The 26762-nt window shown below is 40.6% G+C and overlaps 2 protein-coding genes across 13 annotated transcripts in view; one reads left to right on the top strand and one right to left on the bottom strand.

Moving 5' to 3' along the window:
* Window positions 1-12828, top strand: part of thoc2 (THO complex 2) — a 44377-nt gene extending 31549 nt beyond the window's left edge. Inside the window, exons 33-39 of one of the 8 annotated variants that reach the window (XM_057821748.1) lie at window positions 414-449; window positions 4454-4582; window positions 6103-6169; window positions 6245-6387; window positions 11800-11867; window positions 11970-12009; window positions 12092-12828. In XM_057821748.1, the coding sequence (XP_057677731.1) occupies window positions 414-449; window positions 4454-4582; window positions 6103-6169; window positions 6245-6387; window positions 11800-11867; window positions 11970-11991 (465 nt within the window). In that variant the 3' untranslated portion in view covers window positions 11992-12009; window positions 12092-12828. Of the gene's footprint in view, window positions 1-207; window positions 450-4453; window positions 4583-6102; window positions 6170-6244; window positions 6388-11799; window positions 11868-11963 lie in introns of those variants that run through there. The other 7 variants (XM_057821747.1, XM_057821745.1, XM_057821744.1 and 4 more) reach the window with 7 other exon arrangements.
* Window positions 12829-16398: 3570 nt separating this feature from the next.
* gria3a (glutamate receptor, ionotropic, AMPA 3a) overlaps window positions 16399-26762 on the bottom strand; it is a 169488-nt gene continuing 159124 nt past the window's right edge. The window contains exons 14-16 of one of the 5 annotated variants that reach the window (XM_057821751.1): window positions 25417-25531; window positions 18799-19047; window positions 16399-18726 (exon numbers count right to left, since the gene is read on the bottom strand). In XM_057821751.1, the coding sequence (XP_057677734.1) occupies window positions 18802-19047; window positions 25417-25531 (361 nt within the window). In that variant the 3' untranslated portion in view covers window positions 16399-18726; window positions 18799-18801. Of the gene's footprint in view, window positions 18727-18798; window positions 19048-25351; window positions 25532-26762 lie in introns of those variants that run through there. The other 4 variants (XM_057821750.1, XR_009061388.1, XM_057821753.1 and 1 more) reach the window with 4 other exon arrangements.

The following is a 26762-nucleotide window of genomic DNA, read 5'->3' as shown; positions in this document are numbered from 1 at the left end:
TAGGGACGTAGTTTCATGCACTTGTGCACACACACAGATTTGTCATATGCACACGCACATTAGCACCACTAGCACTTTTGATGTAACGTATTTATATAGTATTAATAACACTAGAGACTATATTATACACGCTCAGGGATTTTCATTATATATTTACATTCCACATGTTGAGCCAATGATCTCTCCTCTGTGATAACCATGTCGAAGCCTAAGTCCTTGAAGGTCAGAAGTCAATGGAGCGCTACGCTGTTGGTCCGGCCAGCCCAGCCCAGCCCAGCTCAGCCCCCCCTCGCCCCCACACCCCCCGACACCTACCAAATCCTATCTTCCGACTCTCTACTGCTGTCTGACAACCGCCTACCAAAACTCCCACCCTCCCTCAGCTCATCTGTCATCTCCATTCATCCCTACAGGACAATAGCATCGATCCCAAGGAGTCCACATCCAAGGTTTGAACCCAGTTTGCTATTCATCAGACACATTTGCACACACTTTTATTGAATCAATGAGTCAGGAATGGGGCTGAGAATTGTTAACTTTAGCTGGCATTGACTGAATGATCGCTGCCATCCCTCCCAGTCAAAATGGATTGGATGTCTATCGCCACAGATGGCTGTGAATGAGTTAACTTCATTCATATAAACCAGGGGTCGGCAACCCGTAGCTCAAGAGCCGCAAAGCCCTGTCCTAGTGGCTCCCGGGAGTTTTTTCAAAAATGTTTTAAAATGGAAAAAGATTTTGGTGGGAAATATATACTGTATTTTTTTGGACTATAAGTCACACCTGATATACACTGCCCTCCATAATTATTGGCACCCCTGGTTAAGATGCGTTTTTTAGCTTCTAATAAATTTTTTTTCTTATCAATATGGGACCTTAATGGAAAAAAAATAGAAAAATCCAACCTTCAATACAAGTGCATTTATTCAGTGGGGGAAAAAATCCCACATAAAGAAATAATTATTTGACATCAAATAATGTGTTACCCAATTATTAGCACCCCTGGTGTTAATACTTTGTACAATCCCCTTTTGTCAACAAAACAGCACCTAATCTTCTCCTATAATGTTTCACAAGATGGGAAAAGACAGAAAGAGGGATCTTCAGCCATTCCTCTTTGTGGAATCTCTCTAAATCATCCAAAAACCTGGGTCCTCTCCTCTGTACTATCTTCAGCTCACCCCACAGGTTTTCAATGGGGTTGAGGTCTGGGGACTGAGATGGCCATGGGAGGAGCTTGATTTTGTGTCTGGTGAACCATTTCTGTGTAGATTTGGCCATATGTTTTGGGTCATTGTCTTGCTGAAAGACCCAGTGAAGACCCATCTTCAGCTTTCGGGCAGAGGGCAACAGATTTTGGTTTAAAATGTCCTGGTATTTCAAAGCATTCATGATGCCATGCACCCTAACAAGGTTCCCAGGGCCTTTGGAAGCGAAACAGCCCCACAGCATCACTGACCCACCCCCATACTTCACAGTGGGTATGAGGTGCTGTCTACACGCCAACAAGCCGTTTGGGAGGCATGCACGGAGAAAACTTTTCCTCACTCACAATCATAAACGCAAACGTCTGGAGTTCTGGAGCCAAGCGGTATTGGGGCTCCAACTGGGACCGTGTGCTTTGGTCAGATGAGACCAATATTGAGCTTTTTGGCAACAAACACTCTAAGTGGGTCTGGCGTGCCACTTAAGATGCGCATGCTGATAAGCACCTCATACCCACTGTGAAGTATGGGGGTGGGTCAGTAATGCTGTGGGGCTGTTTCGCTTCCAAAGGCCCTGGGAACCTTGTTAGGGTGCATGGCTTCATGAATGCTTTGATATACCAGGACATTTGAAATCAAAATCTGTTGCCCTCTGCCCGAAAGCTGAAGATGGGTCGTCACTGGGTCTTTCAGCAAGACAGTTACCCTAAACATATGGCCAAATCTACACAGAAGTGGTTCACCAGACACAAAATCAAGCTTCTCCCATGGCCATCTCAGTCCCCAGACCTCAACCCCATTGAAAACCTGTGGGGTGAGCTGAAGAGTACAGAGGAGAGGACCCAGGTCTCTGGATGATTTAGAGAGATTCTGCAAAGAGGAATGGCTGAAGATCCCTCGTTCTGTCTTTTCCCATCTTGTGAAACATTCTAGGAGAAGATTAGGTGCCGTTTTGTTGGCAAAAGGGGGTTGTACAAAGTATTAACACCAGGGGTGCTAATAATTGTGACACACATTATTTGATGTCAAATAATTATTTCTTTATGTGGGCTTTTTCCCCACTGAATAAATGCACTTGTATTGAAGGTTGGATTTTTCTCTTTTTTTCCCCATTAAGGTCCCATATTATTTAGAAGAAAAAAAAATATTAGAAGCTAAAAACCACATCTTAACCAGGGGTGCCGATAATTATAGAGGGCACTGTAGGTGCGGCTTATAGTCCGAAAATTACGGCTGTCATTTTGATAGTAGGCTAATATACCTAATATAGCATGTGTTACCTTCATTATAAGGCTTATAAAAGGCTTTTAATTTTTGGTGGGTCCAGACACGTTTTTTTTTTTTTTTTTTTTGGGTGGGGGGGTCCAGAATGACTTTCAACATTTTGGGTTGCCAACTCCTGATATACACCATGCATGCAGACATTTTTTTGTTTTTGATGGAAAACAAAATACGTAAAATTCTGCTTAGTTTCCTACACTGATCAGAAGCTACCACCATAGCATCATGTGGTAGTGTTTTGTACGAGGCGTGGTTTGTAGCAGCTGTCGCTTGGCTCTGGGCTGCAGTCAGGTATTATTGACATTGATTAGAAATACAGATAGTCCCCGGGTTAGGAACGAGTTCCCTTGCTACGTTGGCGAAGGAAACCCAATTTCTGCCTGAGTCGGAATCATTTAAGTACGCCATAATAACTCCACAAAGTTCAAAAGTATTGTATTTTGTTTAATGATAGAGGATACATTGCCCTCGTGTACTCATTTGACATTGATACAGGACAGCTGCACTCTTGTTTGGCCCACATAAGGCTTCAAGTTGTTTCAGTTAATATGTTTGTGTATGTATTTGTAAATAAGTCTACAGCTACAGTTTGTTGAGTTACGTGTGAGCAATTTGCTATGAGAATTGTAAATATGTTAGCATTCGTAGCATTTAGGATAGCAGACTTTTGTTAGTCAAATAAGGTTAATCAACTAAATTTACATCTTGATCAGACTAGATGGACGTTTGAACACTAGTTGTTTTGTGGCAAGTGTTATATTGTTAAAATGCGTGTTGTTTTGAACATAAGCGTACATATGTGTGTCGCAGCTTTACAAATTGTCAAAAGTGAAGGAAGTCAAAAGCTTCAAAAAGCACAATTGCCTTGTTTGCGGTTTGTTAACCTGAATAACTTCACGTTTAGTGAGAACAACGTCAAAAAATAAGATACTGTGAGGTACAATAAGGTACTGTTAATGAAACAAATGTCCATATTTTTATAGATATGGACATAAAACAGTCTGGATTCTTGGTTAAAAGCAAAAACAGGCAGTTAGCATTTATTTTTTTGTAAATATGTGGAATGCGCTGCTAGTCTTTAAGCCACTTTGCGCCGCCTTATCACCACAAAGAGCTTTTACATTGAAAATTCTTGTGAATAAATGCTTAGATCCCTGAATTCTACAGAGATATGGATGTTAAATGGTCTCGATTCTAGGTTAAAAGCAAAAAAAAAAAAAGGGCAGTTAGCATTTTACATAAATATTGCGAATTATGACGCCAGTGCCGTAGCGGTTAATTTCTCCCTATTGATTTTTTTTTCTTTCAATGTTTCAAAATACATGCATGGTACGAAAAATTTAATAATTACATCGAATCCTCGAACAAATCACTCCTGAGACAGTCCTTCCTGTTAGTATGCTGTACAGCTTTCATACTTTTCAACCTAAATCTGGCGTTGGATCGCTGCATGGCTTTGAGAATCACCGACTGAAGCGAATTGTGGGACGGCCCCGCTATTTGAAGGCGTGGCGCATTGTCTGGTGAAAGTGTCCCGTCAATATCATTATGAAGTCTATGGTAGGCTAAATTTAGGCTGCGAGCCAATAAAAACTGGGTGACGGGCTGCTTTCTGCCCGCGGGATGCAGTTTGGACACCTCTGTTTTAGAGCATGGATGGATAGTTTTTTTTGTTTGTTTTTTTTTTTTAAATATGGCTAGTGGTTAGCTAAGTATGGTCTAAACAAATAGGGTTTGTGTGCGGATGTCATCCATGCCTTCAAAATGGGTCCCTTGAATTTGGGAACAAGGAATTATCACACGAGCTAGGTGGGGTGAGGACAGAAGTTCATCTCGGCTAGGAAACGTGAGCGGCTACCACAAGGTTCTCCTCAGGAAATTCTTATTTCAAACATGTCTTGTCAAAGCGCCATATTTAAGACATTTGCTCTTTGTTTTCCTCTGTCTGGGTCTAATTGTCATTGCAGTACCACCTCAACTACATTGCACTATCGCGGTCCAAGAGCAGAGAGAGGGAGCTGGAGAAGATCGATCCTGAGAATGCAATTGGTCGTAAAGAGAAGAGAGAAGAAAAGGAGCGCAAAGAGAGGAAGAGGGTCAGTATCGCTAAAGTCGCAAATTTCATACGTGGGGGAGGAAAAAAGTGAAATTTTTGTCCTACATAATTAAGTTTACGGCAACAGTTTGTGGTGTTACATGTGAGCAATTTGCTATGAGAATTGTAAATACGGTAGCATTTAAGCTAGCGGACTTTTGTTCGGCAAATTAGGCTAATTTAATCTACTAAATCGACATATTGATCAGACTAGCTGGACGTTTGAACACCAAGTGTTTTGTGTCAATTGTTTTATTGTTAAAATGCGTGTCGTTTTGAACGTAAGTGTACACGTGTTTTACAGCTGTCCAAATTGTCAAAAGTGAAGGAAGTAAAAAGCTTCAAAAAGCATAACTACCTTGTTTACGGTCTGTAAAGCGGAACAACTTCACGTTTAGTGACGACAGAACACATCATATTAATAAAGTAAAAAATATGATACTGCAAGGTGTAATAAGGTACTGTTTAGAGGCGTGCAAAATTTCCGATTCTTAGATTATTCGCGATTCGGCCGTGGAAGATTCGAGAACGATTCACAAACATCCAAATTCCAATTATTGAATTATACCAGGTAGAGCGGAAATAAAACGCAGTCAGCGCGGTCTTCGGGACGCAATGAGGAACGGACAGAGAGTAAATATCATGTGCAGCTAATGCCGCTAGGTAAAAAAAAAAACAATAATCCCTGACTGCGGCCGTCAGCCGCTACAAACAGCGCCCAATTGCTAGTTGCTACAAACATACGGCAACATACGGCTATGGTAGATATCACATGTATCTAGACTAGATGGGAAATGACAGACTTTCCCGCGCCATCTTAAAGCAGTAGACTTCTCTAGAAGGCTCTGTTGTAGAGAACCTAATTACTTTTCATCTAAAATACCCCTAAATCGGCAAAATCTTGACTTGAATCCATCTTTAAATGATGAAACAGTTTTAAAACTTTCACACGTCGAAAGTAGATATGAGGAAAATTATGGAATAACGGGCGCAATTTTAACAACTTTAACGGTTGATTTACAACATGGAAAATGAATGAATGAAATTAATTGAACGTAGTTTAAAGCTGCTGATACTCAATGGGGACTTGAGTATTTTATTTACTGTTTTTAAACGGTAACTTGATACTAAAATAGTAGTTTGGTTTATTTAGCCTGAGAGGATTTTTGAACAATTTTGGAACAAATATACAAAACATAAAAAAAAAAATGGGGGGGGGGGGGCCATCAATAATCGATTTATAATCGGAGTCTCTGAATCGTAATCGAATCGTTAGGTGCCCAAAGATTCCCACCTCTAGTACCGTTTATGTGACCAATAAAAAAGATGCTTGGGACAAAATGGGGGGCGAGACTCTGGCGTCGTATAGTCGAAATCGCGCAAGTCGAGTACGTCTTAACCAGGGAACTACGTGTATTGATTCTCGGCGGGAGCATATCAGTAAATTCTTGCGCTACAAAGTATCGCGATATATCATCTTTTCGACATATTTTCACACCCCTGATTGTGATTGTCGTTTAGGACGTCGTTGCGGGTGAGCGCGAAGCCAGCCTCGAACCCAAACGCAGAAAGGATGAGAACGGGACCAGTAAGTTGTCGGACTTAAAGTAAAAGCCCGGGAAAACTCGCGAGAAGCCTTTGACAATAAGTGTTTTGTCGACAGACTCGTCCAAAAACAGTCAAAGCGAGAGTCCTTGCGATTCGCCGTTGTCTGTGGAAAAGGAGAAGAGCAAAAGATCCAAATCATCCAGCAAAGAGAAAGGCGAATCTGTCAAGACCGAGCGAACCTCCACGGGAGGGAAAAAGGTATTCTTTGCTATGTTCTTCCTTGGGCTGCAACTAACTACCGTAAATTCCGGACCATTGAGCGCCCCGGATTACAAGCCTCACCCAGTACATTTTTAAAGGAAAAAGCATTTTGTACATACATAAGCCTCTCCTGCCTATAAGCCGCGTGTGCCCACATATTAAACTGAAATATTTATAAAGAAATACACAGTTTTCCAAGTTTGAATACCATATTTTAACGAATCGGGTTATGATACAGCGCGTGACTTACAGGTAAGGGAGGTGCGGAAGAGCAAGAGACGTGCTGTCGTTGTTGTTGCGGGTGTGTCTGTGCGTCGGCTGCTAGAGGCAGCAGTCGTGTGTTGTTCGACGAGTTTCCAAAATAAAGAATTGTAACCTAACTTAACGGGTTACTATTTGTCATCGTTACAATACCTTAACTTTTCTTTCCAAACAGCGCCAGCAACACGGCACTTAGCTGACTCCTCAAGCTCACTCCTTAGCGTGTCGTCCTCTTCATCACGCAGCAGACCGGCTTTTCGAAACCCGTTGGTGATGGTGGATTTTTTTCGCGCTGCTCCACGCTGTCAGACTTTTGCAAAAGTTGCTCTTTGCATACGACCACTTTTGTAAACGATCTGACGCCGCTGGCCATCCAAGCCTTCAATTCAACTCGGCACATCATATCCATCTTCTAGCACGATGCGGGTATGCTAATTCTTGCCTGGCACGGCCAGACTGTTCTCCGTGTGTTTTTCAAACACTGAGACAATAGTCTGAGACCCAGCCCATTAATGCCCTCTCGCGCAAGTACAAAATCAATCGATAAATCAGATTCGTTTATTTGCGTGACGTGCTCTTAACGAGCGGTGTCACTCTTCCGCGTCGGAAGTCGTCTCCACAACACAGATGGCGAACAGGAGTGCCGAAAATATGTTCCAATCCACGGTAAAATCAGTTTTAAATTACCAAAAACACATCGACATAAGTCAGTGACAACAGTCTGTCTCGCGCTAGCCATGTTGAATAAACTCCGCTCTCCTCGTATGTTTACTTCCGCGCGCAAGTCCCTCGTCCCGGCCGTTGCTGATTGGTCCACTCCGCTGTCTGTTTGCTGTGGCTTGCTCCGCCCTGAAAATTTTATCTGCTTAATGGTGGCCAGACTCAATAGCTGGAACAGCGCTGAGTCTGGAGTACCAGGCTATGCTAATTCTACTAATGCACAAAGATAGGGTCTGCTACTTTTATTCGTGCACAAAGCACAAAGTTAAAATACGGGCAAGAGTGCCAACTGGCGTCTTCCTCGACACACATATTCCACGTGTCTTATGCTTGCATTTTATGCTCGAGCGCTCCTGGCGGTCGTTAGAAAAATTGATAAATTGGCCGCATCATTGCGTACGCCGCAGGATTCAAAATGAGGGAAAAAAGTAGCAGCTTGTAATCCGGAATTTACGGTATTATTTTCATAGTTGACTAATTGGAAGATTAATTCAACGATTAACGTATTGGCCCGAATATAAGACGGTGTTTTTTTGCATTGAAATAAGACGGAAAAAGTGGGGTCGTCTTATATTCGCGTTCTAGACATTATACCCATTCACGACGCTAGATGGCGCCAGATATCATTGAAGCGATGTTCTGTTCTGACAGATCTCAGCTACTCTCAAGTTTAACTAGTTTGCATTATTTTATTGCAGTGTCTTTCCTGATTCAGATTTTTTTTCAAGACTACAGTTACAGTTTGACTTGCAGTTGCTGCAATTTTGTTGTTTTGTCCCAATATATTGGTTTATTTACATTTCAAAAACCAGAAGCCATTCATTTACGAATGTGATTGCACTTTAGTTTACATATTTAAATGTTCAGATATTAAGATTTGAATAAGGCAAAATAACATACCGGTACTTTTTCTCTCAAATATGTTATAATCATTTGTTTCAGATGTACTGTAATTATTTTCTGTATAAAAATGAATTTGTTGTTCAAAAAGTTTTTTTTCCAAACTTAGAGGCCCAAGTACACTGCATGCGTGATCGTTGCGGTTCCGGTCCGACTCCGGTAAAAAATAGCGCCGAAGCCGATCCGTTCCCATTATATCCTATTGTTCAACGTATACCGGCCGCGTCAGTGCTCCGGCTTGACTGCGAACCACCTCCGGCGTGCCGCATGCCCGCCGGATGGTATAGGCTATTTTCTATTTTTGCCGGACACGCATCCGGCAAAATGGGCGGAGCTGGGCCTGGACGTAACAACCCAGGTGCCTAATCACGGTTTAAACACGAGCGAAGATGGATGATGAGCGCTTCATCATGGAGGTGTAAACCCACAAAATCATTTATGATGCAGCAGATCCTTTCTATAAGGACAATTTTAAAAAGGAAGCTGCAAGGTGTCCTATTATGTGTGTTTTTCTGTCCTGATCTCATCATGATGCAGTCATGTCTGTCTCTTAATTCCAGATTAACTAAAATATCAATATGCAAAGAAAATATGTGCTCTCTCTGCTTCTCTGATGAGCATAGACTCTGTGTGTTTTTCGTTGTTTTAAATGGCACATTATCGCGCGCGATCACGCGAGAGCTCACGGGGGGGACGAGGTTGGCGGACCGCAGCCGTGCAGCAGCCGGTATGATTTGCCTGTTTTTGACGGACTGCGTGGCACGCAGGCAACACTGGACCGGACCGGAACCGCAACGATCACGCATGCAGTGTACTTGGGCCTTGAGTCTTGGAAAAAGAGTCGTCTTATAATCAGGGACGTCTTATATTTGGGCCAATACGGTAATTGGTTAATTGGTACTAGGGCTGCAGCCGTTGATTATTTTAGTAGTCGATCAATCAATGAACTAGTTAATTGGAGTAACCGGATAAAGAACACAAAAAGTTTAAATACCTGAGCTGAGCTTCAAACGGTATTAAAAAATGAAGTCCACATTTAGGGAGGTTAGCCACAGTGCCATGGGCTTTACACTTATTGATAACACTGCGTACGGTCGACACAGGAACATTCAGGTCTTTGGAGATGGAGATAGCCTGCAGTTTTGTTTCTCAAGTCCTCAGAGAGTTCTTTGGTATTCTTTCTTTTCTCCATGCTCAATGTGTTACACACAAGGACACAGGATAGAGTTTGAGTCAATTTTAATCAATTTTAACTGGCTGCAAGTGTGATTTAGTTATTGCCTTCACCTGTTATGTGCCACAGGTAAGTAACAGGTGCTGTTAATTACAAAAATTAGAGAAGCATCACATGATTTTTCAAAGGGTGCCAATACTTTTGTTCGGCCCATTTTTGGAGTTTTGTGTAAAATGATAACAATTTAATTTTTTTTTCATTGCAAGCAAAATAAGTGAAGATATTACTACCAAAGCATTTGTAACTGCAATCATTTTCTGGGAGAAATTAAGCATTATCTGAAAGAATTGCAGGGGTGCCAATACTTTTGGCCAGCACTGTATAATGAAATTCATCAATTGAATTGATTAGTTGTTGCTAGTGGTGTCAACAATAACGGATGCGGCGATGCATCCCGATGCGGGGCTTGGACAATTCGATTCAATGCGGGCAACAAGCCGAATCGATAAAGCGCATTTTAAAATATACAAGTACGTTCAAAAATCTTCCCTGCGCAATTCCAGTGATGCAACAGATTTGGTTTCCCCATTTGTATTTTTATTCTCATGTTTCATTTTTTACACACCGCATAACTCTGGTCAAGTTTCCCACCAACCTCGTAGAAGCCAAAATGTCTCCAGATGTCTGCTTTCAATGTCTTAGGTGCATCAATAATGTTTCTCGCTCCCTCTTTCTCCGCTTCAGCCATTGTTATGTCCTATCTCTTTGAGCAGAGGTGTCAAACCGATTCCAGAAAGAGCAGGCTCTCTGTATTGTGCATTTGCATGTGCCGTGAACGCCGTGGCCCGCATGTTTTTTTAAAAAATATATATTAAACTTTACCAGCGTTATTTCATTGTGTAAATGCTTTTATAATGATCATAAAAATATGTAGACTATTTAAACATGAATAAAACTGAGAATTCGTTACGAAAGACACTTTTATTTATGCACACAAAGGCAACAGAATTGTTATCCTTTTGCATCTTCACATCTGTGTCTGCAAAACCCAAAATTTTTTTTTATATTACACTTTCCCAGCTTTATTTTGTTGTGTAAATGCTTTTATAATGATCATAAAAATATGTAGACTATTTCAACATTAAGAAAACTTTTTTTTCCTGCCAACTCGAAGAAATGAAAATAAATTGCTGCTGCTGTGTTTTTTTTTTCTTTTTCGCGTCACTCCAACAAAAAAAAAAACAAAAAAAAAATTCGGATTTTTCCGGGCCGGGCCTGCAAATCTAGTGAATTGATCAGGCTTGGGCCAGGTCGGGCTTCAATACCAGCGGGCCTTGTTGGGTCAGGCTGGATTTTTTAGGCCCGATCTAACCTCTATTGCACATATATAGTGGGCTAGGCCTACATTTTACTTTTGTTCTACATTGCAATTTAGTTGTTTTGTTTGCAACTGAACTGATCCCTGGATTGATATTGCGATAAAGATGCTGTTGCACTACAATATTTTCGTAGTCGTTTTCTTTAATATTTACTTGAATATTTTTATTGATGGGTCGTTGTGACTAAAATACAGTGACTGTTATTACTGATTTTGCACAGGAGTTCAGATGTTGCACTGTGTGAAAGGCTGCTACTGTGTGTATAAAAAATAATAATAATTTAAAAAAAGACAAAGCCCTGGTCTCATTCAAAGCACTAATTAAATGCTGTGATCTGGTTTTTTTCTTTTTAAATATACAGTATATGAAAGTATTTTCATTTGACTTCAACCAGGAGTGACACAAGAGCCAATAAAAAGTTGTTCATTGCCTCATGATTCAAGAAAAATATGCTTTGCTTTAGAATTTTAATGCATCCCAGGCTTTAATGCATTGCGATGCATTGCGAATCCAGGGCCGGCCCAGGCCATTTGGGGGCCCTAAGCAAAATAATGCCAAGGGGCCCATATTTTTGGCCAACCATTTCGTCACAGTGTACTGTGAAACCCATACATGCAATCCAATCCATACGTCCATATTTTGTATATTAATCATATTTTGTTGCACTGCATACTGCACCCCAAATGACATGTAATGACAAGAAAATGAATGTCTGCATGGATAAACAGCAATGCGCTCCACATTATTCACGATACTGTATTAACAACGTATAAAATGAGGTTACCAGATTGGGGGCCCCCTAGTGGTCAGGGGCCCTAAGCAGCTGCATAGTCTGTGTATAGGCTGGGCCGGCCTTGGCCGAATCGAACCGTGAGGGCAGTGCCGATGCACACCTCTAGTTGTTGCCGCCTTCATTTTTGGTGCCCCTCTTGGTTTGAAGCCATGTGTGACTTTGCCCGCGTTTTTGTGTTGCAGGAATCCCGACATGACAAAGAAAAGAAAGAGAAGAGGGACAGCAGCGGAGGAAAGGAAGAGAAAAAACAATATCCTTAACAGCCGTTGACTTTTAGCAGCGCCGGCACCGTCCGTCTACTAGCTTATGATAGGGACACGTCCAAGGTTTCCCTTAACACTCGCACTCATAAGTCCTCTGACAAGCACAGATAATGTGCGTTATGGGTGAAGGTAAGCCGCTTTCTTCAAAAGCACCAACGCGCCATTGGCTTCTCCTTTTGACGTCTTCTCTTTTCGTCTGATCCACCAGCAGACCTGCAAAGTCGTGCTTTTAACCGCAAGATTTCAACACTTCCATTTGCGCTTTGTCGACATTATTGCCAATCTCCATTCCTCCTGTTTCTTTTCCTTTTTTTTTTGTTTTGTTATTAAATGGCCTCCCACGTGCTATCTGCTGGACTCTGTTACAATTTGTAACCTGCAGAAAACAAGTCTGAATTTGTTTGGTGGCCAAAGTGTTCGGCCCTATTGACAATGTTGATATTTAGTGACGTCACTATAAGAAATGACCTCTTGTAGCACATAATAGATTTAGTGGTCTCATGCTTTTTAAAAAGAAAATGTCTTCAGGCTTTGCTTTTGCTCATTTTATTGGCATTAAAACACTTTCCATATTCACGAAGCTCATATCCCACCAAGATACTTTTATTTATTTTTTTCGCCGCCTTTAAGTGATTTAAGAAGAGACAATTTTGTATATTGTGTAAAATAATAAACACGGTAACATGAAATTCATGTCATTTTTATTTTCTCCTTCCGCTCCTTATTTTATATGCTGCAGTGTTTCCTCTTGTGCTTGTGTTGATTAGGTTTTACATAATTTATAAATAAATGGCAGTTGGTTTTAAATTGTTAAATAAATGGCAGTTGGTTTTAAATTGTTGTACGGCATAAATGCGAAAACTGTTCTCCACAATGGAAGCTGCTTTGGAGATTTTATCTGCTGTGCTCAATGAGTGTTTTTTTAATTGTTTTTTTTTTTTTTTTTTTTTTTTTTTTTAAACAGACAAAAAATAAATAGTTTTCCTATGGTGTGTCACTTTCGTCGTCTCTTTCCTCTTCTACTGACAGAACGCTGGGGGTAGTCATTTTTTAAGTTAGGTCTGATAGTTGTTTTGGTCACTGCCAGATCGTGATGGGCTACCGGATCGCGACAAATTCTTACTGCGCATGCGCCAGCGATTAAAAAGTCTTAAAAGCATTGAATTTAAGAATTGGGAAATAATACCTTAAAACAGGGGTCTCCAAACCGGTTCTCGAGGGCCGCTGTGGGTCCTGGTTTTTGTTCATACCGATCAAGCACAGACCTTTTAACCAATGTGGATTCTACTAAAAAAAGCAGCACCTGATTGCAATCAACTGATTACACTTATAAAACACCAGATTGGTGAAAAGGTGTGGTCTTGTTTTGTTGGAATGAAATCCTGCACCCACCGCGGCCCTATTTGGAATAGTTTGGAGACCACTACCTTAAAAGGTCTTTAAAAAAAGAAAAATTTCATATCTGGGTCTTAAAATTTATGATGCATGCATAGACTTCATAATGTATTGACAGGGCGCGGGGTTGAAAAGTAGGTTGCCTGCATTGTTAGCGAGGCCGTGAACACCGACCGAGTGGACCAGAGCTTTTTTTCGTTAAAAAGACTTCTGAATAAATGCTTAAATCTCTGAATTCTATATAGATATGGACGTAAAACAGTTTGGATTCTTGGTTAGAAGCAAAAAACCATACAGTTAGCATTTAATTTTTCGTGAATATGTCGAAGAAAATGATAGTCTGTTAGTAAATGTAGCTAGCGGCCACCTTATGTAAACAGCTTTTCCGATGAAAATTCTTGTGAATGAATGCTTAAATCCTCCAATTCTTAATAGATATGGACGTAAAACAGTCTCGATTCTTGGTTAGAAGCAAAAAAAACGTGCAGTTAGCATTTATTTTACGTAAATATGTCGAAGAACAACGCTAGTCTGTTAATAAATGTAGCTAGCGGCCACCTTATGTAAACAGAGCTTTTCTGGTGAAAATTCTTTTGAATGAATGCTTAAATCCCCAAATTCTTAATGGATATGGACGTAAAGCAGTCTTGATTCTTGGTTAAAAGCAAATAACCGTGCAGTTAGCATTTATTTTTCATGAATATGTCGAATTACAATGCTAGTCTGTTAGCGCATGTAGCTAGCAGCCGCCTTATGTAAACAGCTTTTATGTTGAAAGTCTTGTGAATAAATGCCTAAATCCCTAAATTTTTTATAGGTATGGATGTAAAATAGTCTCGATTCTTGGTTGAAAGCAAAAAAAGCGTGCAGTCAGCATTTATTTTACGTAACACCATGTATTGTACTCAACGCAGAGAAGATATATCCTTTGCAGCAACCACTGTGACTCATGGTTGCTCAAATTCCTATCATGCATTTGGGCAGTTAAGAACATTTAAATCGCTACAGTATCATTTAGTGAAAGCACAACAAAAATAATATTCCTATCTCTCAAAAATGAAATAATGTTCACAAAAAGAAAACCGCTCAATGCAAAGAGGTCTGGCATTCCCAATCGAAATAGCTATGCAAAATAATACGCTATTCAAACATTAAGTTTAGCTAAAAAAAATACACTAGATGGCAATATTTAGTCACAATATACAAACCTATCAAGATTACTATAACTTGTACTCACATTTATCTTTTATGAATTGTCTTACTATCCGTGGATCCCTTTCACACAAAGAATGTTAATGCCGTCTTGTGGATTTATTGTTATAATAAACACAGTACTTATGTACAGTATGTTGAATGTATATATCAGTCTTTCCATTCCAACAATAATTTACAGAAAAATATAGCATATTTTAGAGATGGTTTGAATTGCGATTAACTAATTTTTAAGCTGTAATCAACTCGATTAAACATTGTAATCGTTTGACAGCCCTAATATGTATATATATATGTGTGTTTAATATAGACGTATATAAGTGTATATGTAACCATGTAAGGATTTTTTTTTCTTAATTATTACGTCTAGTTTGGCGAGGACAATGTATGGTAAGGTTTTTTTTTTCCCCCTAAAAACCTAAAACGGGCATTTTTGTTTTGCAAATTTGATCATGTAATGTAAAATTGTATTTTTTTTTCCCCCCACTCAAAAATGATGACACTATAATTCAGCGCAATCTATTGGTGTGTGTGAATGTCCGTGAAAGTCTGTCCGGTTTTACATGAAGATTGAAGCGCACAGTCGTCCGACTGTTTTCCGCGTGTCATCAAGAGTAAAACAAACCAATACAAACCAGCTTTTATTAAGGAAATGTAGTAAAATGCTATGCGGCCTCTCCTTCCAACGTTCACGTGGTCCAAGCATGCATGTTTGCCATACAAATGATTTGAAACAACCGAGGTCATGTACTTCTGGAGATCAGATAGGCTCAAATGTCATTTACATATTTTCAAGTTTGTATAAAGTTCCCTTTTAATAAATGTGTTTTTGCCTTTTTACAGCTCACTTCCGTCAATTCACTCCACAAAGTGTCTCGCCACCTTGTTCTCACCCCCAAAAAAAATGCTGCGAACAGCGTCTACGAGTGTACAAAGTGTAAACCAGAAGCCCAGTTAAGCTGGAATATCACACGAGTTTTCTCAAATTCGGAAGTACAATATGGCACTAAGTGAAAAATCAAAGTGGCAGTTGGAGCAAATGTAGCAAAGGCAGTCATTTTATTTTTCCCTTCACTACATATCTTGTTCTTCTTCAAAATAATAGCTTTCTAATACAAAGACAGGGAAGGGGGGAAAATAAGCTTAAACCTTAATTGACGCTTGTTCTAAATATTATGACACTGAAAAGTCGAAAATCAAAATGACTTCACCAAATATAGCAGTAATACAATGTAAGTTTTCACCACAAAAATAGCTTTCTAAAGCAGGGTCACCAACGTCGTCCAAATAAGGCTTTCCTTGCAATGTTGTCTTTTGAGAATAACACGAGTATACATAAAATATCTTATTCTCTCATCATCAATGGCAGTCAAAGTGTTAATTCTGCTCATCTGGGACAACAAGAGTTCAGTTCAAGAAAATTTTACTGAGCCTCTAAAGGGACATCGACAGAAATAAAATAAATTTAAGCAATCTGGTCTGCACGAGATTACACTTTTACATACCATTTAAGATAGCGGAATTTTGCTATGTAAACTAGCCAATTATTGTAAACGTTAGCGTTATGTAGCATTTAATTTAGCTGACTTTTGCTATGCAAGCTAGCCAATTGTTGTAAACATTAGTATTATGTAGCATTTAAGCTAACGGACCTTTGCTATGCAAGTTAGCCAATTGTTGTAAAAAGATTGTATTTTTATTTCTCTCAGTTAAAATAGCGGAATTTTGCTATGCAAGCAAGCCAATTATTGTTATCATTTGAATCATTGTTAGCATTTCATTGAGCTGACTTTTGCTATGCAAGCTAGCCAATTGTTGTAAACATTAGCATTATGTAGCATTTAAGCTAGCGGGCCTTTGCTATGCAAGTTAGCCAATTGTTGTAAAAAGATTATATTTTTATTTCTCTCATTTAAAATAGCGGAATTTTGCTATGCAAGCTAGCCAATTATTGTAAAAGTTAGCCTTATGTAGCATTTAAGTTAGCTGACTTTGCTATGCAAGCTAGCCAATTGTTGTAAACATTAGCATTATGTAGCATTTATGCTAGCGGACCTTTGCTATGCAAGTTAGCCAATTGTTGTTAAAAGATTATATTTCTCTCATTCAAAATTGCGGAATTTTGCTATGCAAGCTAGCCAATTGTTGTAAATGTAACCGGTGTGTCCGCGCCGCACCCATGTTCCGATCCCACCTCGCTCAGGTCAAGACTTGAACACGCGGCGCCTGACGCGTCACTCAGCAGGTGGAAACACTAACCGCTAGGCCAGGGGTCCCCAAACTACGGCCCGCCTCCACATTTGGTCCGGCCCCCTGAACAAAACCAGAAACCATTTTGAATTTTTTTTTTTTTTTCTTAAGTGTTATTTATTTCCTGGCCTTTTTCTGTGAAGAACTCAGAGAGGGTTATTTGGTTATCATCTATTTAATTAATAGTGTTATTATTATTTATTATTATATTATTATTTTTATTTTATTTACTTATGATTGTGGTTTTCTGAAAAACAATATTTTTTTACATTTAGGCACTCCTGCAATCGTCACACTTTTTCTGTTACAAACTGACCCCGGCCCCTCATCAGAGAAGGGAAAAGTTATGTGGCCCTCACAGGAAAAAGTTTGGGGACCCCTGCGCTAGGCCATAAACTCGAGCTGACAGCCTAGCCGCCAGCCCACCCACATGAAGGTGGGTACACATTAATCTCACTCCCCGAAAACCTTCGCTGCCGATCCGGGTCACGGCACCAATGTAACTGGTGTGTCCGCGCTGCACCTGTGTTCTGATCCCACTTCGCTCAGGTCAAGATTAGAACACGCACCACATCCGCTCGGCAGGCGGAAACACTAACCGCTAGGCCATAAGCTCGAGCTGATGGCCTAGCCGCCAGCGCAACCACATGAAGGCATCGGAGGGAAGGTTTCTCACACACGCCGACCTGCGTGTACCAGTTACGTAAACATTAGCATTATGTAGTATTTAAGCTAGCGGACTTTGCTATGCAAGGTAGCCAATTGTTGTAAACATGAGCATTATATAGCATTTAAGCTGGTGGACTTTTGCTATGCAAGCTAGCCAATTGTTGTAAACGTTTGCATTATGTAGCATTTAAGCTAGCGGATTTTGCCATGCAAGTTTGCAAATTGTTGTAAACATTAGCATTATGTAGCATTTAAGCTAGCGGTCTTTGCTATGCCAGTTATCCAGTTGTTGTAGACGTTAGCAATATATAGCATTTAAGCTAACGGACTTTTGCTAATGCGCCAATTGTTCCAAAAAGTTTATTCTTATTTCTCTCATTCAAGATAGCGGAATTTTGTTATGCAAGCTAGTCAATTGTTGTAACCCAGATAGCAGACAGACATTGAATAAACGTTGATTTTCCATCAAAATCCTCAGTATGGTTATTGAAATTTTCGACGTCAAATGACGTTGAAACAACGTTCTATGGTATGTCAGGCGATGGTTGGGTTAACATTGTTTTATAGTTGATGAACTAATGTTGACAAATAGCTGATTTATGATTGACCGGGGAATATGATTGAAAAGTCATTGAATTATGGATGAGCGGGCATTTTGGTCGAAAAAATTGATTTAGCGTTGTTCCAACATTATTAATACTCTAAATGACGTTTAGGTTTTGTAAAGATTTCAGTGTTGAAAAAAAATTGAGGGTGCAAAAGTGACGTTTATTCAACGACATAAGATCGACAGCAGAATGTTGATCCAACATCTTTTCAGTGTCGGTCTGCTATCTGGGTAAACATTAGCGTTATGTAGCATTTAAGCTAGCGGACTTTTGCTCTGCAAGTTAGCCAATTGTTGCAAAAAGTTTATTCTTATTTCTGTCGATGTCCCTTTAGGGGCGGCGTAGAATTTTAAAAACTCAAATTTCCAAAGCGTGTATCAAACTGCAAGCCCTTCGCGTTACTGAAAAAGCAGCTCACAATTTCCAAAATGTTGGCGACTCCTGCTCAACAGAATTGAAATCAAGATGGTTCCAGTTCTCGATGATGTCAAACGTAAAAGTGAACGTTGACACTATTCCCTTTTTAACTCCACACACGTATAATTTCAAGTGAATGTCAATTGCCATGACACCGAAAGCTCCGTAAGGCACTTCGAGGCACTGTGTTTTTGTGGCGGGTCTCGCAAAAGAACGCCTCCCGTTGTCCACGCGGCGGCCGAGCGTCAGGGTCACACAAGCGGCGTACCCTTGGGAATTTGCCACCTTTCGCTTCCTGTGAAAGAACAAACCGGGCGTATTAAGCGTAGAATAAGCATTTAGACATAAACTAATCGCGAATACTTACCCCTTAGATTTTGACACTTTCTGTCCCGTACACATTGTAGCCTTCACGGTACGTGGCAAAATTCTGGCTGTTCACCGGAGGGGCCGGCTTAAAATTTTGTGCATTCTTTGCCAGTTTGAGTCTTTTAGTCTCTTGCCGAGACTTGTAGCAAAACTCTATGAGCGCCACGGTCATAGCCAGGCCGAGCCCCCCCACCAGAATATAGAAGACTCCTGCCACGTTGCTTAGGCTTAGTGCACTTGTCTTGTCCTGGGGGAGGTAAAAACCACCATTAAGGCTTTTTTGGAACTGGCGCCGTGAGGTCACAAAAAGTAGATTTGCTAAATAAAGCCCTTCCGAAAGGCCGCTCGGTGTAAAGTATCAACCGGGAAGGTGAATGCAGAGAAGTCTGAACGGCTGATATTTATTCTAAAAGGAAGGCGGTCGTGGTCGTACAGGTCTACGCGTCATGTGACTAGCTCTAACTTTGCCATTTTGCTGCTATTAAATGCCAAACGACAATATTGAAAGCAATTTATGTGAGTTTCCCCATTTGCAACGCTAGACTCTTTAGCATGGAAATGCTAGCTCGCATCCAAAATACGACTTTTAACAGCGACATGATCTATCTGCTAAATACAGGGGTGTCCTAAATTTTCAGCGACAGCCACTGTAGCTCTTTCAGTTTCACCAGTGAGAGGTTGCAACAATAATCACATGACTCCATTACAGGGCCAGCCCAGCCTATACGCAGACTATGCAGCTGCTTAGGGCCCCTGACCACTAGGGGGCCCCCAATCTGGCAATTGTTTAATTTATATTCTATTTTGTTTACTACAGTTTGCTTTATTTGACTTTTGTGAGTTTTGATACTTGATTAAAAGCTTTAAAAAATAAAAGTTCTTCCTTAACTTCTTTCTTTCCTCTTTTAGAAAAAGGTTTGGCAGTGTCTACTGTAAGTACTGACAATCATTTGGGGTGAGAAGTTTGAAGTATGCCGTGCAACAAAATCTGATTAATATACAAAATATGGACGTATGGGTTGGATTGCATTTATGGGTTTCACAGTACACTGTGACCAAATGGTGGGCCAAAAATATGGGCCCCTTTGCATTATTTTGCTTAGGGCCCCCAAATTGCCTGCTCCATTATAATAATCAGACTCAAGCTTGTGTTCTATGATCACGCTGGCCTGTTCAATCACGTGGCGTATTTAAAGCATGTACAAAAAGTATTTGACATAGCCCTTAACATGACTCGAAAGTGTGGATTTTAACCCCTCCCCCTGATTTTATTTGGCACCGATTGACCATGGAAAACTGGAGATAAGATCTTTTTCGTAACAGGAACTATGAACGAATGATTCATTATTCAACTTTTCAAACTAGGAACTATTTTCTCCACTAGAGGACACTCATGCTATTTGGACGAACGATGCTTCAGTTCTGTTTGATTTTTTTTCCCCCTATCGTCGGATTTATTTATTTTTCTTTGGCTTAATGTGGTTATGTAATAGGTTATAGTGCAGTTTAACCCCTTCAGACCCAAGCATGCTGCTGAAGGACATGACGCGTTCGCGTTGTGAATTTAGTTACTATTGCCACTTCTGGGATAGGATTGGATGAAACTTTACCCATCGTAATCAAATCATGCGGTTTGGCACGTCCTCTTTGAAAATGGCTGACCAAACGCAACTTCAAAAAGGATCACGTAAATTGCTCATTTCTCATTAAAAACACATCAACATTAAAAATAACCAATAAAAGCATGAAATATCCTCGACCAAAAAATTGCAGTTTGAGTGAATTTTTTTTTTTTGCCCAGCAGAAAAAATGCGGGTCTGAAGGGGTTAATAATATCGGTTCATGTAGGTAACTTTGTACTGAGGAAAAAAAAATTTGTTTAAAGCAACACTTGATAACTTTTCAGTTTTAGTTGATTTTAGCGACGCTAGTGGACAAAAGTGGTAGTGTTTTGCGTTAAAGTGCGTATGACACCAAAAAGCATGTTAATTTCATATTTCAAGTGATGTTTTATCCTCCTGAATGGAATGGACTGCTTGGATGTGTGTGGAAGCGATCGTTTTATGTATTCAATTTTTTAATCCTGCGCCATGAAAATGAATAACTTTTGGCTCCAGTCTCGGGTTTAGGACGAATGCGAATGTGACGTCACCCGGGTCAGCATCTCACAATACAGCATTGCTTTATAGCATGCGGATGGACTGCGCATTCAGGCGATTTTGCGGATTAATTCATTTATTTTTCGCATCACACCAGCCAAATGTGCTGCAGAAAATTGTTGCTGCACCAGGGAGAGGCGTGTGAGCTTTTTTGGGTTTCAAAAGGTTCCCGTTCACTGCGGATATTGTCCAAAACAAGCCCTACCACTGTGGGACCATTGGACTTACGAGGAAGTAAACATCGTATTTTGTAATATGTCAAATACTGGGATCATGGCACACGTTTTAATACGGAGGTGGCTTGCATTTTGTGACCGATTGTCCGAGAATGCCACTCGGCCGACGACCGGCAGCTTGACGCACATCCCCCCGCCGAACAGCACTATACTCTGCTTATTTCCCTCTTCGTCTGCCCGTTGTTCTGTCAAATTTTCAACCCCATCAGAAATTGCAACTTTGTGTTAAAAATGGCCGCGAATACAGCGATTACAAAGTAAACACTACAAACTTTCTTTAAATCAAGGAATATTTACTTATGTTTGATCATGGACGGACATGTAGAAAAGTTCTCCTCAGACACATCCTGCCATGTTAGCTGCACAACAACTGTACGCCGCTCTCTCACTGTTTATGTCTTTGCCGTGCAGTAAAGCATTATTTTACGCCATATTTGTGTTGACCATGTGACAGCTATGCGCTCCTCTGACGTCGGCCGGTTTGTGCAGCTGCTTCCCCGGCAAATGGGCTCTCCTGCCCGCAGCAGGGGAACGAGTCCGACGAGCTGTAACTTGCTCGCCGCCAGGCGGGTTGCCGATCGGCGATGACAATCGACAACCCTGCCGCCGTGCAACTCGATCCTGGGTAGTTTTGTGTGATTTTTCACTTCGAAGACTTTGAAACATCACTCGGTTTGGGTTAGCATGTCGGCTAGCTGTCGCGCCTCCTGGTTTGTTTACACTCTCTGAAGCCGGGCTAGGGAAATGACAAAAGCTGAATAACTCTGGTGGCAGAAAATATAGTTTGGGAAGTGCAAGAAGTGGATAGTTTTGACCATTATGGAGTAATTTTGCCATGTCGTACTGAGTAAATGCATTTTTAATATTTCATATTCCATTCAGTACAAGAATGTTATTTGTCATAACCATACCATTTATTGAGCAGTTGGGGAAAAATACAGATGTCATTCAATTAGTAGTCAGTCGACATATCATCACGTTATGAAAATATTTGATAAAGGTTAAGAAGTTACCTAGTGTTGCTTTAAAGAAAAATCTAACATCGTGACAATTTACTCCCAAATGTTACTCATTACTTGAGTTTTTTTTCCCCTTGTACTTATGTACATCTTTTGGATGACTACTTTTACTTGAGTACCGTAATTTTCAGACTATAAGCTGCTACTTTTTTCCTTCATTTTGAATCCTGCGGCTATAGTCCAGTGCGGCTTATTTGACACTAACACTAACACTTTATTTGACAGCGGCGTCATTAGACTGTTATAAGACCATCATAATTATGACATGACACTATCATGGGCATTACTGATTGCTTATGACAGATGTCATTAAGTGTCATCTGGCAAATTACGTCACTAACTCCATTTATGTCCAGCTGGGATCTTTTACATCCATTCAAAAGTAAGATCATTTGCCGGATAACACTTAATAACATCTGTTATAAGCATTCATTCATGCTCATGACAGTGTCATATCATAATTATGACTGTCTGATGACAGTCTTTTGGCGCCACTGTCAAATAAAGTGGTAGCAAACACCATAACTAGCAACTGATAGAACAACTGGAACAGTAACTAAAGAAATAATTAGCACAGAACATGAATTTTGATAGTTATTTACACCTGTAGCGCTGCAATGCATGCTAGGAGGCATGTTGGACAACAAAAGTATTGACAGCAGGTGGCAGCAGAGGTTGACTGTCTCCCTTAAGGGAGCAGTGATGGCCAAATGAAGCTTCTTGAAGCAATGACATTTTGCAGCCAATTGATTCAAAGCTTCATGGCACACTTACACTTATAATACAGTGAAGACAGCTGCGGCTTATAGTCCAGTGCGGCTTATCTATGAACAAATGCGGTTTTCCTTTCAAATTTGGTGGTAGGCGGCTTATAGTCCGGTGCGCCTTATAGTGAGAAAATTACGGTAATATTATTTAGAAGTCACGCTACTCTTACCTGAGAGAAATTTTTGGCTACTCTACCCGCCTCTGTTTGTTTGTCACTGAGACACGTGAAACTTGACTCATTGGCTGCCACTGACGACGTCTCACATATAGGGCCTTCAGCGGCAGTCAGGGAGTTAAAAGTCAGCTGGGACTTTTGTCAGGAAGTGCGATAATAAGTTACAGTCCTGGCCAAGAGTATCGGCACCCATGCAATTCTGTCAGGTAATGCTCAAGTTCTCCCAGAAAATGATTGCAACTAAAAATTGCTTTGGTAGCAATACCTTCATTTATTTTACTTGCAATGAAATAACACAAAAGAGAATGTGAAAAAAAATTATCATAATCATTTCAAGCAAAACTCCAAAAATGGGCCGGTCAAAAGTATTGGGCACCCTTTGATAAATCATGTGATGCTCCTTGAATTTGTGTAATTAAGAGCACCTGTTACTTCCCTGTGGCATATAACCGGTGGTGGCAAGAACTAAATCACACTTGCAGTCAGTTAAAATAGATTAAAGTTGACTCAACCACTGTCCTGTGTCCTTGTGTGTACCACATTGAGCATTGAGAAAAGAAAGAAGACCAAAGAACTGTCTGAGGACTTGACAAGCAAAATTGTCAGGAAGCATGCGCAATCTCAAGGCAACAAGTCCATCTCCAAAGACCTGAATGTTCCTGTGTCTACCATGGACAGTGTCATCAATAAGGTAAAGCCCATGGCACTCTGGCCAACCTCCCTAGATGTGGACGGAAAAGAAAAATTGACGAGAGATTTCAACGAATGCTTGTGCGGATGGTGGATAAAGAACCTCGACTAACATCCAAACAAGTTCAAGCTGTCCCGCAGTCCGAGGGTACAACAGTGTTATCCATCGGCGTCTGAAGGAAAAGGGACTCTATGGTAGGATACCCAGGAAGACCCAACTTCTGACCCAGAGACATAAAAAAGCCAGGCTGGAGTTTGCCAAAACTCACCTGAGCCAAAAACGTTTCAGAAGAATGTTCTCTGGTCAGATGAGACAAAAGTAGAGCTTTTTGGGAAAAGGCATCAACATAGAGTTAACAGGGAAAAAAAACATAAGGCCTTCAAAGAAAAGAACATGGTCACCACAGTCAAACATGGGGGAGGTTCCCTGATGTGGTTCTCCCCAAGGTTTCTTTTTTTTCCCATGGGTTTTTGAGTTTTTTCTTGCCGCCATAGAGGGTCTAAGGATGGGGGATGCCCAGGACATGGACTCATCTCATTCATCTACTGTATCTGACTGTATATCAAAATAACTGTAAAGCCCTCTGAGACAAACCTGTTGTGATATAGGGCTATACAAATAAAATTGATGTTTTGGGGTTGCTTTGCTACCTCTGGCACTGGACTGCTTGACCGTGTGCATGGCATTATGAAGTCTTAAGACCGACAACAAATTTTGCAGCATAATGTAGGGCCCAGTGTGAGAAAGCTGGGTCTCCCTCAAAGGTCATGTGTCTTCCAGCAGGACACACTTAAAAAAGCACTAGAAAATGGTTTGAGAGAAAGCACTGGAGACTTCTAAAGTGGCCAGCAATGAGTCCAGACCTGAATCCAAAAGAAGAGATCTGAAAAATGGCAGTTTGGAGTAGGCACCCTTTTAAATCTCAGAGACCTGGAGCAGTTTGCCAAAGAAGAACGGTCTAAAATTCCAGCAGAGTATTGTAAGAATCTCATTGATGGATACCGGAAGCTGTCTTTCGCAGTTATTTTGTCGAGAGGTTGTTCTACCAAGTATTAGTCTGAGGGTGCCAATGCTTTTGTTTGGCCCATTTTTGGAGTTTTGTGTAAAATGATAATGATTTAATTTTTTTTCATTCTCTTTTGTGTTTTTTTCATTGCTAGCAAAATAAATGACGATATTACTACCAAAGCATTTGTAATTGCAATCATTTTCCGGGAGAAATTGAGCTTTATCTGACAGAATTGCAGGGGTGCCAATACTTTCGGCCAGCACTGTAAATGTACTTTGCAAACGCAAACACCAATAAATTCCATTTCAATAGCAGCCTGGATGATTAAATAGCAGCAGGATGGTTTCATTCCAATGTGGCTTGATGGCATGATCTTAAAAAAAAAAAAGCCGAGTGTGTTCATGCGCTAACCGGATTCCGGACCGTCTACATGCATGAATCATGATCGCTACGTGTGATTTCCAGCTACGAATTGTGAATGCGCAGAGATGCGTATGAACAAGTAGGCCACAATGCACTGTTTTTGGCAATCAGTATAAAAAGACCTGCAGCGACTGACCTTACTTCCCGAGTCCTTGGTTCCACATTCACCTTTATCGTACCACCATTTGTTTTTCAGCTTGTCTAAGATGCCTTGTTCACTGAGTTTCAATACTGCAAGGTTTACTGGAGTTCTTCACGTGGGAAATAACATAAATAACATTTGATTATGTTATTTTATGTTATTCAACTTTTTGTCAACTAGTGTGCAAAGCGATCACAAGTAGGGTGCTGGCCAAGACATGACATATAGCAAGCAAGACTAGATCCAGAAAAAACAGCTGATGTGTGACCTGAGCCTAGACCCTAGCGTGCCAGACCCTACCGGTATCGCTCGGAGTAATCGGCACACGCTGCTCACGGGTTTTAACGATTATTCTCGAAGCCGCTGATGAATGAGAAGCGCTTGAATGCTTTGAACAACAGTCACCCTTTGTTGACTAACAAGTCAAGCAAAAATCAGTGTTAACTCATTGGCTGGCATTGACGTAATGGACGTCTAATCCATTTGAAATGGGCGGGGCTTCATTTAATCGCCGCCAGCCCTCCCGGTTCAGATAGATTGGAGGTTCATCGACATCCATGACAGGGAGTGAGTTAATATTTGGAATTAAAATGTGGGAGGAGCAGGATTTGGTTGTTGTTTTAGTCTGTAAAGAAACAAAAAGACACCTGAAAAAGTTGAACATGTGACATTAACATGGACATACATGTCATACTGCAGGGGTGTCCAAACTTTTTTCTCTGTTCCATCAGAGGATCGGAATTGAAAAAAAAAAAAAAAAGATTAGTTGTTTTTTTTTCTAAGTACAATAGCACCTCTACTTACAAATGTCTCTACATACAACATAAGAATTTTCAGGTCAATGGGGATAAAATTGCATCTTGGTATTGTAGGAATATATTTCCATTTATTCACAATAATCATATGTGGACATTGCATTCTCCATCATAAGACAGTATATGTCATTGAATAGCGGCACATCTGGAAAATATTAACTAGTCCTAGCAAGATGGGGGTGCACAATGCACGTTCCAAGCAATTTGACCCTGCCCCCAAGTTAGAGGGAAGAAAAAGAGTCCGAGCAGATAGGCGGGTGCACTTTTGTCCTTTGTCTGATGGTACCAATATATGTCTTGTGTGTATTTCTTTGTCTTTAAGTGTAAATTCTTTGTTCTTTTTTATTCCCGAATTCTGTCTCATCATCTCCTGTTCGTTGTAAGAATAAAACAACCTGTAACAAGGATAAATTTCCTTCAGTATGAAGGCATTGGAGGGAAAGGTTTTCCACGCAACGCCTCACACACGCGGACCTGCGTGTACCCGTCACACTCACCCCCTGAAAACTTTCGCTGCCGATCCGG

Source organism: Corythoichthys intestinalis, chromosome 18 (genome assembly GCF_030265065.1).
Source record: "Corythoichthys intestinalis isolate RoL2023-P3 chromosome 18, ASM3026506v1, whole genome shotgun sequence".
Classification (NCBI taxonomy): domain Eukaryota; kingdom Metazoa; phylum Chordata; class Actinopteri; order Syngnathiformes; family Syngnathidae; genus Corythoichthys; species Corythoichthys intestinalis.
The sequence above is the reverse complement of the archived record's forward strand: the minus strand, read 5'-3'. Positions and strand labels throughout refer to the sequence as shown.